Genomic DNA, 16,503 nt, shown 5'->3' with positions numbered 1-16,503 from the left:
GCGGTAGGACTTGGAATCTCCTCTAATCCACCCTCCCCCACATTCCAGAGGTAGGTCAGGGAACACTCACTCCTCTCCACCTCTCCACCCACAGCGGTCACCAGGCACGAGCGGGGGAGAAGCCCCGATGGCTCCCCTGACAGTCGCCCCCAAGGAAACGGACCTGGAGAAGAGAAGCTGAGGGGACGACCACCCCCAGCCCACCGGAGGGCTAAGGAGCAGCCCGACTCCTCCAGAGCAGGACTTTACCGCAGAGGAGGTAGGTGTCTGGGCTGGGCTTCGGCAGAGGTGGGGATGTGAGGGAAGGACCTGAGGGGCAAGCCAAGCCCCCAGGGTGCGGAGAAAGACCCTGACCCTGGTGAGATGCCCTTAAAGGCAGAAGGGCTGAGAGCAAGGCATCCAGGACTTGGCCCCGGTTGCCAGCAGATCCTGGAAGAGGCCACCAGAGTCAGGCGTGGTGGGGTGTGGGGCGTAGGGGTGGGGGAGTGGAGACAGGGAAGGGACGATGGTGACCTTGACCCACGGGGCGGCGCGCATCACCTGAATCCCTCCCGTTCTGTCTCCCACGCAGGTTCCGCCCACACTCCCTGGCGCCTCCGCGGCAGGAGGACCCGGTCCCGATCGCCGGTGTGGGTCAGGAGCTGGGGACGCTGCCAGCACAGCCCGGCGGAGGCCGGGCCCCCCTCCCCCAAACGCCGTCGCGGAACTCAGTGGCCCGAAGCCCGCGCGCCCCTGGCGGCGCTCACGTCCAATCTCTACAACCAGATGGGCGCCCTGGAGGTGGTCCTGGGCGAGCTGCGGGCCCCGGGGGGCGCCTTCCTGCCGCTGTCCACCGGCCACACGGAGCCCACGGCCTCGCAGCGCGCCTGGCTCGCCTGGCAGCTGGCGCACGCGGGCGCGGCCCTGCACTGGGCGCTGGCGGCGCTCGACTCCCTGCTCGCCGCGCGCTCCGGGCCCGCCGGCCCGCAGCCCTCCCCGCCCTGGGCGCCACCGCCTTAGGGGCGCACCCAGCGGCTCCCCGCCCTTCCTAGGGCCGGTCCCTTCCGCCCAAGAGCCAGCCGGACTCCGCGCCGCCACCTCGCCTCGCCGTGCAAGGCTCGGCGGCAGCATCGTGTACCCGGAGGCGACGAGCTTCCCCCACCGCGGACGGAAATCCACTTGTCCCGGGAACGGTGTTCAGCACGCACCAGGCATCAGCTCCTGCCGCATCCCAGCTCAGGGAGATGTGTCCCCGTGTCCAGAAGACAGGCTGCCAGGATGTGCATTCAGAGGAAAACACTTCTGTTCTTCTGCGGTTCCGACTGCGAACCTTAGTGATGTGATTTGTGCCTTTTCATCCCTCCATACTTTCCTGTTTCATGTGGAAAATGAAAGGAGAGAGAGAGATGGGGAAAGGAGGATGAGGAGAAGGAGGAGGAGGAGCAGGACGAGATGGATGGATAGATAGATGGGTAGATAGATAGATGGATGGATAGATGGATAGATAGATAGATGGATAGATAGATAGATAGAGGTAGAGATAGATCGATTCCAGGGTAGGTTCCACTGCAAAGAACAATTTCTGTCTTTGCGTTTTACCAGAGATTGGGTTTCTTCGAGGTTATGCTTAGAAACCTACCTTGAACAAACCTTTATATCAGATGAGCAATCTGGGTTCTATGAGGGACTTTGTAGATTTTTGGTGTTGAAAGTAAAATTACATTTTTACTTATTATGGACCATTGTGTTTTCCATGTACTGCAATAAATTTTTTACTCTGGCAGTCCTTCTTCAGTGTGACTTTGTGAATGTGCTTACAAGTGTTCTGGTAGTGTCTGGAATCTTTCCTTTACCCTCCATTTTCCTGTTTCCTTTCTGCACTGTATCCACCTTAAAGAGATTTTACTTACAAACCTTAATTCCACAGCATGTAAGTGCATACATCAAGCAAATGTTCACAAATGTATACGAACCCATGTTACCACCACTTCGCCCTCAAGACACAGAATATTTCTGTCATGCCACCTTGCAATCTTTATACCAACCAACCTGAAAATCTGAACTCATGTCTTTCTGAAAAGCAATTCCTTTGGACATTATATGGAGCTTTGTGTCTCACTGATTTGACATATTGTGCCTATCCATAAAGTTGTCCACTTGCACGGCATGGCCCTTCTTCAGTCTCTGAATAATATAGAATGATATGCATGGATGACGTGGGATGGGCTGCAAAGCAAGAGCCCTGGCAGTAAGAACCATGAGAGTCAACGTCCTTTACACGGAAAATATGAAGGCATTTTCTCCAAGGGAACCTGTCCCTTAAAGAGAAAGGAGAAGAATGAGGACCCAATCATGGATGGAGCAAAGGAGGTTCTTGAGACCCAGGAGGGCTCTAGGGGAGATAAGGAAGGTTCCAGATTCTTCTTTGTGAAGATTAGAGTTGGGAGGTGACACTAGGCTTTGCACATGCAATTATTCAATCTGTAATGCTGTAATAGTTAATTCTTGTTCATCCTTCAAATGTCAGCTGAAATGTCCTTTCTTCCTGGTAATTTATATAATTCTAAGTCTAGAATCCATGCTCTCATGGCACCATGTATCTTTTTTGAAGCACTTATCATAGTCCTAATTTTGTGTGTGCTCATTTGAATAATACTCGTCTCCTCCCCTGCATCCTAAGCTCCCTGAATGGGACCCATGTTTCAAGATTTTTCCCATTATTGTATCCACAATACCTGGCCTAGTACCTGGCACATTATAGATGTTCAATAGATATCTACAGGTAGAAAACGAATTATTGAATGCATGCATGAGAAAACATTGATAGGTGGGATCACACAGTTCTCTTTCCTTTTCTGGACAAGTCTCACACAAGGTCCGTTGGTAGGACATTTCCTAGAGACTACTGTAAGAAAGTCTTCATAGTCAAGAGCCAGACTACAGGCTAATGGAGGGAACAGAGTTTCTAAGTCAGGTACCTAAAATTGTACAGATGGTAGAATCTCATGGGACCAGAAGAGGTAGTAGAGATCATCGAAAGCAGAGACAGTTTCCTGGGGTTTCTTTGATATGACAATTGTTTTACTCAGTTGAAAATGTCTGCACATACACAAAAACTCACATGTAAGTATACAACCCACACACTGATCCTTACAGTCTTGACAAAATTGATTCAAGTGTTAGATTCACTCTTTTGGGACTTCTGTGGCAGTCCAGTGGTTACGACTCCGCGCTTCCACTGCAGGGGGTGCAGGTTCCATCCCTGGTCAGGGAACTAAGATCCAACATGCAGTGCAGCGTGGCCAAAAGGAAAAGAAAAAGAGAAGATTCACTCTTTCGCTATTTATCCTGAGTCTGGAAACTGACGGACTCTGCCATGCCAAGAAATGATGGAACTTCTCTGGTAGATTGAAAGTTCCTCGTCACCATTCCATGACCTGTTTTCACCAACCTTGTTCATCTTCTTCATTTCTCTCCCCTCTTCCTTGCTTCCCTTCCCCCTCTTCAGTGCAGGGAATATCCGTACCCTGCCTTTCCTATGCTTTTCCACCCAGTTCTGTCTCTGAATACCGCCCCCTAAGGGCCATATGAGGATGATTAGTTAATTACTAGAATCAAGGGCTTGGAGAGCTGTTACAATAGAGGACAGCATTTTGTTTATAGATAGGTTGGAATTTGTTTGGATTGGTGAGGAAACACTGATATTGTTAAAGCAAAGTCTGGAGAAACTGGACTGCCTCTCTTCTCTCTCAACTAGCTGGGATCAGATAGAAAGTAGAGTTATTTTTTTTAATGTAAGTAATGGACCTCTTTGGACTGTACTGTAAGACAAAGTCAGGACTTTATCTGAGGAGGATGGGCGTCAACTGCTCACACCCAGAAGGTGAGGCTCAAAGATGCTCTGTCAGGGACACAGGGGAGGTGCTGTGTCTCCAGTAGATGAAGAGGAATCTCAATCACAATTATCCTTCAATTTTCGCTGAGTCCTTAGTTTTCTATTGCTGCAGAGCAAATTATCACTAATTACTGGATTAAAACAACACAAATTTATTATCTCAGTGTTTCAGGACATCAGAAGTCTGAGCATTGTATGGCTGGGTTCTGTTCAAGGGCACACAAAGTTGAAATCAAGGTGTTGGGTGATTGTGTCCTCATCTCGGGCTCCACTAGAGAAAGATATCCTTCCAAGCTCCTTCAGGTTTTTGTCAGAAACATTTGCTCTGCAGTTGTGGGACTGAGGTCCATGTTGTCTTGCTAGTGGTAGACCAAAAAACACTCTCAGTCCTCAGCCGCTGCTCTCGGGTCCTTGCCATGTGGCTCCTTCCACAGGCCTTCTCACATTTGGAATTTTGGAATTTCTGACTTCTGGAAGGGTCTAGCCACTTTTAAGGGCTCACCCGATTAAATCAGCCCCACCAAGATTATCTCCATTTTTATCAACTCAAAGTCAACTGATTTGGGATCTAATCATGGAAGTAATATTCCACCAAACCACAGGTTCCTCTTGCACTGAAAGTTAGGAGATCTCACAAAGGTATTACACTAGGGAGCAGAGTTAATGGGGGCCCTATTAGGATTCTATGCATCATAATATTTACAACATACTTTGCTAAGCCCTAGAGTTGATGTCAGAAGAATAGGAAAGCATTGCTGGGCCTGGGGACACCCGCCCCCCCCCCCCCCCCCCCGCCTTTTCATCAAAGGAAAGTGACCTTGCTTGAAATAATCCTTTGTTTTGTTTTTGACTCCCCCGTCCCAGCCCCTTTCTGCCTTTAAAAGCTCCCCATTTTGTACAGCTCCTCAGATGGCCTTTCGGTTTGCTAGATAGCATGCTGCCCCATTGATGAATCGTTTAATAAAGCCAATTAGATCTTCTAATTTACTCCGTTGTATTTTGGGTTTTTTTAGCACATATAAGTGGAAGGTGCAAAACAGGGTATGTTTGGCTCTGGAAAAAAGAACAATATATTTGTGATAACTTTACCAGCCCTCTGCCTCATTGTAAATTCCACAAGGGTGAACAAAGGCTGTGTCTGAATCTACAGTTTTCTCATTACCTACCAACCCAAGCAACCTAGTCTGCATATAGTATAAAAGCTCAACAAATAACTGTTAAATGAATGAAGTTTGTACATGAACTGGCCCATTGAGAAATTATGTTTTTTACTCCATTTGCTTGATTATTTGGGCTTGATTATTTGGCTGAAACATCAGCATCAAACTCTGGTTCTCACTGAGGATTGATGTATTCACTTAATCTGATGCTTCATGTTTCCTCATTGTTCTTATACCATAAATGAAAAGACATATATTTCAAAGATTAGCGTTCTCTCTCTATAAAACGATGGCATCTGCCCGATTGGGCTTTTTCTTCTTTTTCCCTCCAATTTCTCTCATTATCCCAGCTTTCTGGAGTCTGCGGTAGGCAGTGCGATTCCCGGTTTCCCCGCAGCTGGCTGCACTGACTGGGAAAAGCAACTCCAAATTCTGTCCTCAAGTGTTGAACCCTTTGAGCGCCGGGGGTGGGTTGTCAGGCACAGTGAAGCACTCTGCAGGGAGCAGTCTGCGAGCCAGGTTTTGCCCGCTTGCATCTCACCACTGGGAGACCATCTCAGCTAGCCGGGCCACCCACCTCTGAGCCCGCCGAGAGCGCCAGGTCCCCACTGTACGGCGGCGACTCGGTCAAGATGGCCGCGCCCGGGCGGATACCCAGGGGCGGCGCCATCGCAGCTGCCGAACTGGCAGAGGCCGCGCTCTGGTGGGCCGCCATGTCGGCCTCCGCCTGAGCCCTGATCCTGACAAAGCCAGAGACCGCGGACCGGAGGAGGAGTGTAGGGACGGCTGAACAGGCCGGGTGTCCCCCGGAGATGGCCGTGTCGGAGCCCGGGAGCAGCGCCGCGGTGAGCGCGATGATGGGGTGGGGTGGTCTGGTGGTCAGCGGCGGTCGAATCGGGCGTCAGTGACCGGAGGGTTACTGTAGTCTGTGAAGATAAGGTGATTCGGGAATTGGAGTCGCCACTGGAGGGCCTCTTGCAGGGGTGGGGGGATGGTGTTAGCACACTCAGGGATCTATGGAGTAGTGCTCAGGAGGTGTCTGTGGAGTCCGTGACTGCTGCAGTTTGAGGAAATCAGTGTTTGAAGGATATGCGGTGACAGTGGTTGGAGAGGAGGGGTCTGTGGCGGTCCCTGGAAAGTCAGAGTTTGGGAGGCCATGGGGATCAGAAATGGGGGCTTTGTGGTGTATCAAAGATTGGGGAGTCTGTGGGGGTCGCAACTGGGAATGTCTAGGGGAGCCAGCGATTACGGTGCCTTTGGTAGTTAGACTGGATTGTCCCGGGCTGCGTGCAGAGGTGCAGGGAGGTCGGTTAGTAGCTTATTGCAGTAAAGGGAAGAGATGATGATGATGGTTTACAATGGGCCAGGATGTTGAAAGGCTCTTCTGCATCGATATAGAGATAGTGCAGGGCTGTGGAGAAAAGGAATCTGGTGTTAAAGTTTTCAGTGAATGAGGGAGGATGACCGTGCAGAAAAGTTGACATAAAAGACCTGAAACAGCTGTCCTTAGAGAGGTCTGATTGCAAGGTTAACCTTTGGCCAATATCCGAGAACTTAGATTGCAGGAGAGTTCCCACTATTCCCAGGAATTTTTTTTTTTTTTTTTTAAAAGAAATTCACGTTCTTTTATTTTTTTATTTATTTATTTGTGACTGTGTTGAGTCTTCGTTTCTGTGCGAGGGCTTTCTCTAGTTGCGGCAAGTGGGGACCACTCTTCATCGCGGTGCGCGGGCCTCTCACCATCGCGGCCTCTCTTGTTGCCGAGCACAGGCTCCAGACGCGCAGGCTCAGTAATTGTGGCTCACGGGCCCAGTTGCTCCGTGGCATGTGGGATCTTCCCAGACCAGGGCTCGAACCCGTGTCCCCTGCATTGGCAGGCAGATTCTCAACCACTGCGCCACCAGGGAAGCCCATATTCCCAGGAATTTTAAAAGTGGCTCACTGTGCCTAAACTATGTAAACCATGTGGTTTATGCTGAATGCCTGATTTCCTTCTGGGAATCTGGGACTTTTGTATATGCTAGGCAGAGAGTGCCTATTTGAGCAACCCCTAAAAATGTTGTTTACCAAGCATTGGTAAACAACATTTTTTTTAAATTGAAGTATAGTTGATTTACGATGTTGTGTTAATTTCTGGTGTACAGCAAAGTGAAAATATAGATATATATACATATATTCTTTTTCATATTCTTTTCCATTATGGTTTATTACAAGACATTGAATATAATTCCCTGTGCTATACAGTAGGACCTTGTTGTTTATCTATTTTATATATAGTAGTTTGTATCTGCGAATCTGAAACTCCTAATTTATCCCTCCCTCACCCCCTTTCCCCTTTGGTAATCTAAGTTTGTTTTCAATGTCTGTGAGTCTATTTCTGTTTTGTAAATAAGTTCATTTGTGTCATATTTTAGATTCCACATATAAGTGATAGATATCATATGGTGTTTGTCTGACTTACTTCACTTAGTATGATAATCTCTAGGTCCATCCATGTTGCTGCAAATGGCATTATTTCATTCTTTTATATGGCTGAGTGGTATTCCATTGTGTGTGTATATATATATACACACCACATCTTCTTTGTGCATTCATCTGTCAACAGACATTTAGGCTGTTTCCATGTCTTGGCCATTGTAAATACTGCTGCAGTGAGCATAGGGGTGCATGTATCTTTTCAAATTAGAGTTTTCATCTTTTCTGAATATATGCCCAAGAGTAGTGGGATTGCTGGATCCTATGACAACTCTATTTTTAGTTTCTTAAGGAGCCTCCATACTGTTCTCCATAGTGGCTGTACCAATTTACATTCCTACCAATAGTGTAGGAGGGTTCCCTTTTCTCCACACCCTCTCCAGAATTTATTATTTGTAGACTTTTTAATGATGGCCGTTCTGACCAGTGTGAGGTAGTACCTCATTGTAGTTTTGATTTGCATTTCTCTAATAGTTAGCAATGTTGAACATTTTTTCATGTGCCTATTAGCCATCTTTATGTCTTCTTTGGAGAAATGTCCATTTAGGTCTTCTGCCTATTTTTTTATTGGGTTTTTTTTTTTAATTGAGTTCTATGAGCTGTTTGTATATTTTGGAAATTAAGCCCTTGTTAGTAGCATCGTTTGGTAAACAACATTTCACATGTGTTAGCACAACTCATTTCTGAAAGAATTAAGTATTTACTGTGTGACTCTACTGGGAGAGGACTCTTGGAAACTTGTTCCTGGCTTCCTCTGGATTTCACCTCATGCAGCTTTTTCCTTAGCTGATTTTGCACTGAATTCTTTTGCTGTGCTAAATCATAGCTATGAGTACAGCTATATGCTGAACCCTGTGAGTCCTTCTAGTGAATTATCGAACCAGACTATTAATGGGTTAAAGTCTGGTGATACTCTAAACGAGATAGGGATTTTGAAGGATGAGTGAAAAACTGTTGAAAGTATAATTTACTTCATTTTCAGGCCCTGAGGTACATGGGTTGGGGTGGAGGTGGGCAAACAACCTCCACGGGGATCACTGTAAGGGAGCAGAATCCTCAGGAGACAGGTAGGTTTTGGTTAAAGCAAGCAGGCAAAGGGAATGGCTAAAGAGGGTCAGCGTGTAGTGAAGTTTACTGGCAGTGATTAGAGTTTCTGTAAAAGCCACTGTTTGAGAGTTCTGTTGGCATCAGTGACTGGAGATTGATAAGATTTGGGGTGATATCAGAGATGGAGAGTGATATGTTCCACTGGTATCAATAGTTGAGGAACCTGTGGGAATATGTAATCAGAGTATTTGTGGGGCAAGTGAGTGGGGAGATCTGTTGCTGTTAGTGATTGGGAGGTTTGTTGGGATCAGTAATTTTGGAATTATAGGCTTAGTGATTAGGAAGGGCCATGCTGGCTCAGTGATTGGGAGGCCAGTGACAATTAATGACAGGAGTTATAGGAATCAGTGACTGGACGTTTGTGAGGTCAGAGATTGGTGACACATGCAGCTAATTTATTGGTGGTTTATGGCAGTCAGGGGTGATCTTTAAATGTTAAACAGACATGTTTGAATGTATACTTATCAGTTTCAGAATTCTCCAGTAGCTGCCTAATAAGAGGAGAAGTTTAACATGCTTTAATTTCTCCCCTGTCCCCAACCAGTTATATGCCTGCTTATTTTTCTTACATCATACCTCTTGATACCTTTTGATTTTTTACGTTATCAAGTTACTTGGATGTAACTAGACATTTTACTGGTTTTATTATTCATAGTTTTGTCTTGTATATGCTTAAGTCTTTCCCAATCTTGAAATCTTTATTCTGATCCAATTTTCCTTCTTTTAAAAATCATTCCTCTTCTTCTTCTCCTCCTGTCTCTCCTCTTCCTACCACATTCCCAGTTTCTCCCTCCCTCCTTCTCTTTATTTATAAAGTACATAGGTAATATACTTTCTGCATCCTTACATGCCTAAAATACCTTACTTTTGCTTACAAACATAAATGATTTTTTGACTGGTCATAAAAACCAAGGGTCTCAATTCTTCTGCCTCAGAACTCTATAAACACTACTCCATAGTCTTTAGTTACAGAAGAAAAGATGAAGACTGATTCTGGTTGGTTTGTTTGTTGTAATTGTCTTTCTCTCTGATAATCATAGGATTTTTTTTCAAAGTACCGTAGACTAAGTGGCTTATAAACAACAGAGATTTGTTTCTGACAGTTCTGGAGGCTAGAAGTCCGACATTGGGTCGGGATCTGGCGACAGCCCTCTTCCAGGTTTCAGACTTCTTGTTGGATCCTTACTTGGCAGAAAGAGCAGAGACAGGAAGCAAGCTGTCTCATGACTCTTATAAGGGCACTGATCCCATTCATGAAGATTCCCCTCCCATGATCTCATTGAATCCTAATTACCTCCCAAAGGCCCTATCTCCTAATATCATCACATTGGAGGACAAGGTTTCAACAATGAATTGGACACAAACATTGAGTCCATTATAGGGACATTTCTTAGTATGATTTTTTTTTTTTTTAAAGGTTTATTGATTGATTGATTGATTGATTGCTATGTTGGGTCTTCGTTTCTGTGCTAGGGCTTCCTGTAGCTGCGGCAAGCGGGGGCCACTCTTCATCGCGGTGCGCAGGCCTCTCACCATCGTGGCCTCTCTTGTTGCGGAGCACAGGCTCCAGATGCGCAGGCTCAGTAGTTGTGGCTCACAGGCCTAGTTGCTCCGCGGCATGTGGGATCTTCCCAGACCAGGGCTCGAACCCGCGTCCCCTGGATTAGCAGGCAGACTCTCTACCACTGCGCCACCAGGGAAGCCCCCTTAGTATGATTTTTATCTCTCAAAAACAAAAATGCAAAATTGGGTAAAAAAATAAGCCCCGTGTATAACATTATGATCATCAGTGAATGGTCAAGGTAAGAGAAAGTCATTATTATCTTGTTTGCATCTCTCACTGATGTGGATAACATTGGACTGAACTAAGAATGTGCTATTACAGGGATCGGTAACATTCAAAGATGTGACTATGGCCTTTACCAAGAAGGAATGGGAGCAACTAGATCCTTCTCAAAAGAGCCTGTACAAGGATGTGATGCTGGAGAATTACAGCAACCTAGCCTCATTGGGTAAGGACAAAGTAATTCAAAGTGTGCCTACTGTGATGCCTTCTCTCTGAAGTCCTTGGATAAGTTTATCCTTAATTTTTATAAATCAAAGAGTTTTAATCCCCTTTGGGTACTAGCCAGAATACTTGTGCTCCTGCCTTGAAAATGGAGGATCTACTCAGATGGGGTACATGGACATCTGCACTGAAATTTCAGAAGCCACGTGTTCTTTTATGCTTTAAAAGCTCTGAAGCTTAAATGGTAGGGCTTGATTTCTGGAATGTTTGTTGTTCTAACACTCAATTTCTATCTTTTCTCATGAGTAGGGTATCAAGCTCTCAAACCAGACATGATATCCAAGTTGGGAAAAGGAGAAGAGCCATGGCTGGGGAAGGGGAAAAGACCCAGACAAGGTGGTCTGAGTGAAATAGCAAGACCCAAGGGAATAGGAGCCAATGGAAGTAAGTTCCTAGTTTCTTGGTGGTAACTTTGGAATTCTTTTTTTTTCACATTTTTATTATTCATTAATTTTAAAATATATATTTTTCTTTTTATTGAAGTATAGTTGAAGTATAGTTACAATATTATGTTAGTTTGAGGCATACAGCAAAGTGATTCAGTTGTACATACATATATATATATATTTTAAGATTCTTTTCCCTTATAGGCTATTGCAAAATATTGAGTATATTTCCCTGTGCTATACAGTAGGTCCTTGTTGGTTTTCTGTTTTATATACAGTAGTGTGTATATGTTAATCCCAAATTCCTAAATTATCCCTTCCTCCCATCTTTCCCCTTGGTAACCATAAGTTTGTTTTCTATGTCTGTAAGTCTGTTTCTGTTTTGTACAGTTCATTTGTATCATTTTTTTTTAGATTCCACATATAAGCGATATCATATGATATTTGTCTTTCTCTGTCTGGTTTACTTCACTTAGTATGATAATCTCTAGGTCCATCCATGTTGCTGCAAATGGCATTATTTCATTCTTTTTTATGGCTGAGTAATATTCCATTGTATAAATATACCACATCTTCTTTATACATCTGTCAATGGACATTTAGGTTGTTTCCATGTCTTGGCTATTGTAAATAGTGCTGCAGTGAACATTGGGGTGCATGTATCTTTTCGAATTATGGTTTTCTCTAGATATATGCCCAGGAGTGGGATTGCAGGATCATGTGGTAGCTCTATTCTTAGTTTTTTAAGAAACCTCCATACTGTCTTCCATAGTGGCTGTACCAATTTACATTCCCACTAACAGTATTGGAGGGTTCCTTTTTCTCCACATCCTCTCCAGCATTTATTATTTGTAGACTTTTTGATGGCCATTCTGACTGGTGTGAGGTGATACCTCATTGTGGTTTTGATTTGCATTTCTCTAATAATTAGCGGTGTTGAGCATCTTTTCATGTGCCTGTTGGCCATCTGTATGTATTCTTTGGAGAAATGTCTGTTAGATCTTCTGCCCATTTTTTGATTGGGTTGTTTTTTGTTTTTTGTTTTTTATATTGAGCTATATGAGCTGTTTGTATATTTTGGAGATTAATCCCTTGTTGGTTGCATAGTTTGCAAATATTTTCTCCCATTCTGTAGATTGTCTTTTCATTTTGTTTACGGTTTCCTTTGCTGTGCAAAAGCTTTTAAGTTTAATTTGGTCCCATTTGTTTATTTTTGCTTTTATTCCCATTACTCTAGGAGAAGGTCCAAAAAGATACTGATGCAGTTTATGTCAAAGATTGTTCTGGCTGTGTTTTCCTCTAGGAGTTTTATAGTATCTGATCTTACATTTAGGTCTTTAACCCATTTTGAGTTTATTTTTGTGTATGGTGTTAGAGAATGTTCTAATTTCATTCTTTTACATGTAGCTGTCTAGTTTTCCCAGCACCACTTATTGAAGAGAACTGTCTTTTCTCCACTGTATATTCTTGCCTCCTTTGTCATAGATTAATTGACCATAGGTGCATGGGTTTGGAATTCTTTGAATAATTTATTCTTAAATTCATCTTACAGATCCTAGGAAGTAGCAGTAGAAAAATATCAAAATCTCCTGGGGGAAAAAGAGTTCAAACTACAAAGATTCTCCAACCTTGGAGATTCTAATATCTCTTCCTTCTGTGACCTGTCCACATGAGAGGTTCTCATAGGAGATTCACTGTAGTCGGGAGCCAGTGTGACTTATGGGGATTTGCTTATACCATTTGTATCAGTCTGCTTAGGCTAAGTTACATCCCATTAAAGGAAGACCCCAAAATCTTAGTGGCCTACAAAAAGAAAGATTTCTTTCTTGCTCAAGCTGCAGCCCTTTTCCACATTATCTTATGACCTACACTGAAAGAGCAGTCCCTATTTGGCAAATTCTGGTCTCATTACAGAGGCAATGAAGAGGGAGTGGAACCATATGATGACTTAAAATCACTGATTGGATGTGGTAGATATCTCTTTCTGCTTACATTTTATTGGTTCATTAGTCAAAGCAGATCACCTGGCCACTCCCGAGTTCAACTGGGTAGGAATGTATACTCCTTTCACAGGGAGGATTCAAATGGCCATGCAGTGGGGCTGGGAGGTGTAATCCACAGGGAACAATAATACAGTCTGCCATAGCACTGGGGTTGTGGTAGGAAAAAAGTTGAAAAACAGGGCTCTAAACCTTGGGTACCAGACCATCAGATGCCTAACTGACCGTTCCATATAGCCATCTTTCCTCATCCATGCTCTCTGTTGCTCAGTTTTGAGAAAGAGCAGTGAACCCTTTTAGCTGTTTCCTTAAGTAATCCCATTCCTGCTTACCTCTCTAAAGCAATGCTTTTTAAAATTATCCTCCCTTTTCCTAATATCCTCAGCTTTTCTCCCTTCGTCCACCCACACTCTTAGACCCCATAGTATCAAATTTCTCTCCTTAAAGATTCAGGCATTCTTAAATCTGTCCTCTATCCAGATCTCTTGGCGTGATCCTCCTGCCCCTCGTTACTTTCCATTTTCCCCCTTTCACTGTGAAATGCTCTAGACCTGTGGTCTATACCACCAACATTATTTCCATTTTCTCCCTAACCCTTGCAGTCAAACTCCATAGGATCCATGACTCTAACAATTTCTGACTTTAAAGTCAGCAGTGGTAACCTTCCAGTGCATATTTTAATAGTTTTGATCAGCCTGAAATTCTTGCCCACCTAGCTTGAATTATACCACTTGAATCTGATTTTATCGTTTAAGTGTTCCTTTACCAATTTTTTTCACCAGATTCTCTTCTTTCTCACTTTGTTGAAGTGTCCCTAAGGTTTTGTCTTCTACTATCTATTCTTTTTCTAAATTCTGTTTTCCTCAAAGGAATAATCTATTGTGTAAATACAAGCTATTTATTCTATACTGGTGACTTCCAAGATAGATTTATCTTGTCCAAATAAATCTTCAATTCCTTTGTCTTATATTTTACCTCCTTACAGGATAGCTTATTCTCAGATGGTCAGAAATTGAAAGCTTTATCTTTCTTTCTAAATTAGAGCTTCCTTCCACTTTCCTTGTTTTTATCAGGGTCAGATTTTAGGCCTGTCTGCCATGGAGTTCCCATGAATCCTTGCTCTCTACCTTCCCTCTTACTATTCTTTCCTCAGTTCCTGATTTTTTTTTCCCCCCTCAGTTCTGACTGATATCACCCAAATTAGATTCATATTGTCCCATACCTAAATTGCTCCAATTCTTAGGTAGATTATTAAATCCCCCCCTTAAAAAAAAATTCGTCTTAGATGTTGCTACCAAACATTAAAATATTCAGTTATTATATATCACTACAGTCCCCAAATTAGCAGAATGTCCACAATATCTTTTTAAGTTTCTTCTAACATTGAATTTTTCAAGACTCCATGAATTTCCCAAGACCAGAGGGACCAGTCTTTCAAATGACAAATGAAGAGACTTCATAGAGTTTTGTTTGTTTGTTTGTTTTTGTTTGTTTATTTTATTTTATTTTATTTTATTTATTTTTGGCTGCGTTGGGTCTTCATTGCGCGCGGGCTGTCTCTAGTTGCGGTGAGCAGGGGCTACTCTTCATTGCTGTGCGCAGGCTTCTCATTGCGGTGGCCTCTCTTGTTGCAGAGCACAGGTTCTAGGCTCCCAGGCTTCAGTAGTTTTGGCATGAGGGCTCAGTAGTTGTGGCTTGCGGGCTCTAGAGCGCAGGCTCAGTAGTTGCGGTGCACAGGCTTAGTTGTTCCACGGCATGTGGGATCTTCCCGGACCAGGGCTCCAACCCATGTCCCTTGCATTGGCAGGCGGATTCTCAACCACTCAGCCACCAGGGAAGTCCTTTATAGAGTTTTTGATCCATCCATTAGTGGCTCCAGTTTTGGCTGTCTTCACATTTCTCGCTGATACTTGGTGTTACAACTGAAAAATAATCCTGAGTCATTTAATGCATACATCTTTGTCATTGCTACAGTGACTCTATTCTTGGCTCAGGTTCTTCTATCGGCCTTGAAGTTTCTTCAAGGAAGGACTATTCTATTCCCTCCATTGATTTGCTGGGTCTAATGAGCTCCATGCTTCAGTTTCTGAAGTTACAGTCATTTTAGCTTAAAATTCATGTCAGTTACTGTCTCAGATTCAGGACAAGCTTATAGCCTTAATTACATGCTCTGCCAGACTCAGCTCTCCCCTAGTATTACCCTATTATTATACCAGTTCACTAGTTCAGAGCCTCCTCCCCTCCCTCATGGTAAATTTCTCTGTGGTGCTTTATATCTTTTCCAGCTGGCCAATGTCAGTTGGGACCAGCCCAAATCATCATAATAAGAGGTTCTTATAATGTTACACCTCAAGGGGAAAGGTTTGAGTTTTGATCCCTTTCTTCCCAGAAGGAGGTTTGCCTCCATCCTCCCCAGCATCCTTGGACATTGGAAGATGCAGCCTTGTCATGCTACATAAAAGTTCTTGTTATAATCTTTCTCTCAGGATGCTTGCATCACTTAAAATTTCCTAAATGAAAAAGCAGCTGGCAACTCCAATTCTTCCTACTATAAGTATAACACTACTTTATGTATACTTATAAAAATTGATCTACTCCATGGGAACTAATCTCTTAAAAATTCTCCATAAAAGTAATAGTATTTCCCGGCTATATATTCAAACACCATAACTCTTTTCTGTTTGAACTTAGTTTTCACTTTATCCATGTAATGTTCTTTTACTAGTAAAACAACTATTCACTTTTTATCTCTTTCTTGCTGAGGTCATGGGGACTCTTATATCTGCTTCTCTCTTTGAATCTCTTTGATTCCTATCCTGAAGCTTTTTCTGTTTTTCCATGTCCGTAGCTGAAAAAGGCCACCCCCAAAATGGTAGTCCTAACTTCTAAATTTTTTGGTTTTTACATATGTAACGTCCATATCTAGCTAACAGAAGTCTTCAAGTTTCAATTCTAAGTTCTTAGGAGAATTGTTGAATAGCTGGAGCCTGGTGTTTACCACTGTCCGATCAATTGTTTTCAAGGAGAAGTTGGATCATATACTACAAACATGGCTGCCTACATCTGTCAGTGTAGGTGGTGGTCTTAGAGAAGGGAAGCATAGATTGAGAAGATATCTCAAAATGTGTAATTATATAATGTGTGGAGGAAAGAATGTGAGCAATCACTTAGAGTTGGGAATTAGCTTACAATTTATAATTGACAGTTAGAGTGACCTGACAGGAAGATGTGCTCCATAGCAAACTATTGGAAAACAAGTGTGTGGGTACACTGTAAATCCAAATGGTGTAGTTTATTTGCCAATATCAAACTTTATAATATGGTAAAAACATCAGGTAACTCATAGAAACTGTGGGATGTTTTTTACTACAGGAATTGCATTATTATATTAATCATGGGTGGTAGCAGTGGAACATCCTTTCCTGCTTAATCC

At 43.4% G+C, this 16,503-nt stretch overlaps 1 protein-coding gene across 4 annotated transcripts in view; it reads left to right on the top strand.

The window, feature by feature from the left end:
* The window catches only part of ZFP37 (ZFP37 zinc finger protein), a 45,877-nt gene that overhangs the window by 25,959 nt on the left and 3,415 nt on the right, over nt 1–16,503 (top strand). For 3 of the 4 annotated variants that reach the window (XM_059925340.1, XM_059925341.1, XM_059925338.1), the window contains 2 exons: nt 10,502–10,628; nt 10,934–11,068. In XM_059925340.1, the coding sequence (XP_059781323.1) occupies nt 10,502–10,628; nt 10,934–11,068 (262 nt within the window). Of the gene's footprint in view, nt 1–5,730; nt 5,880–10,501; nt 10,629–10,933; nt 11,069–16,503 lie in introns of those variants that run through there. The other variant, XM_059925339.1, reaches the window with a different exon arrangement.

The sequence above is a fragment of the Balaenoptera ricei genome, chromosome 6 (genome assembly GCF_028023285.1).
Source record: "Balaenoptera ricei isolate mBalRic1 chromosome 6, mBalRic1.hap2, whole genome shotgun sequence".
Lineage (NCBI taxonomy): Eukaryota > Metazoa > Chordata > Mammalia > Artiodactyla > Balaenopteridae > Balaenoptera > Balaenoptera ricei.
Note: the sequence above shows the minus strand (reverse complement) of the source record. Positions and strands in the feature narration are given on the sequence as shown.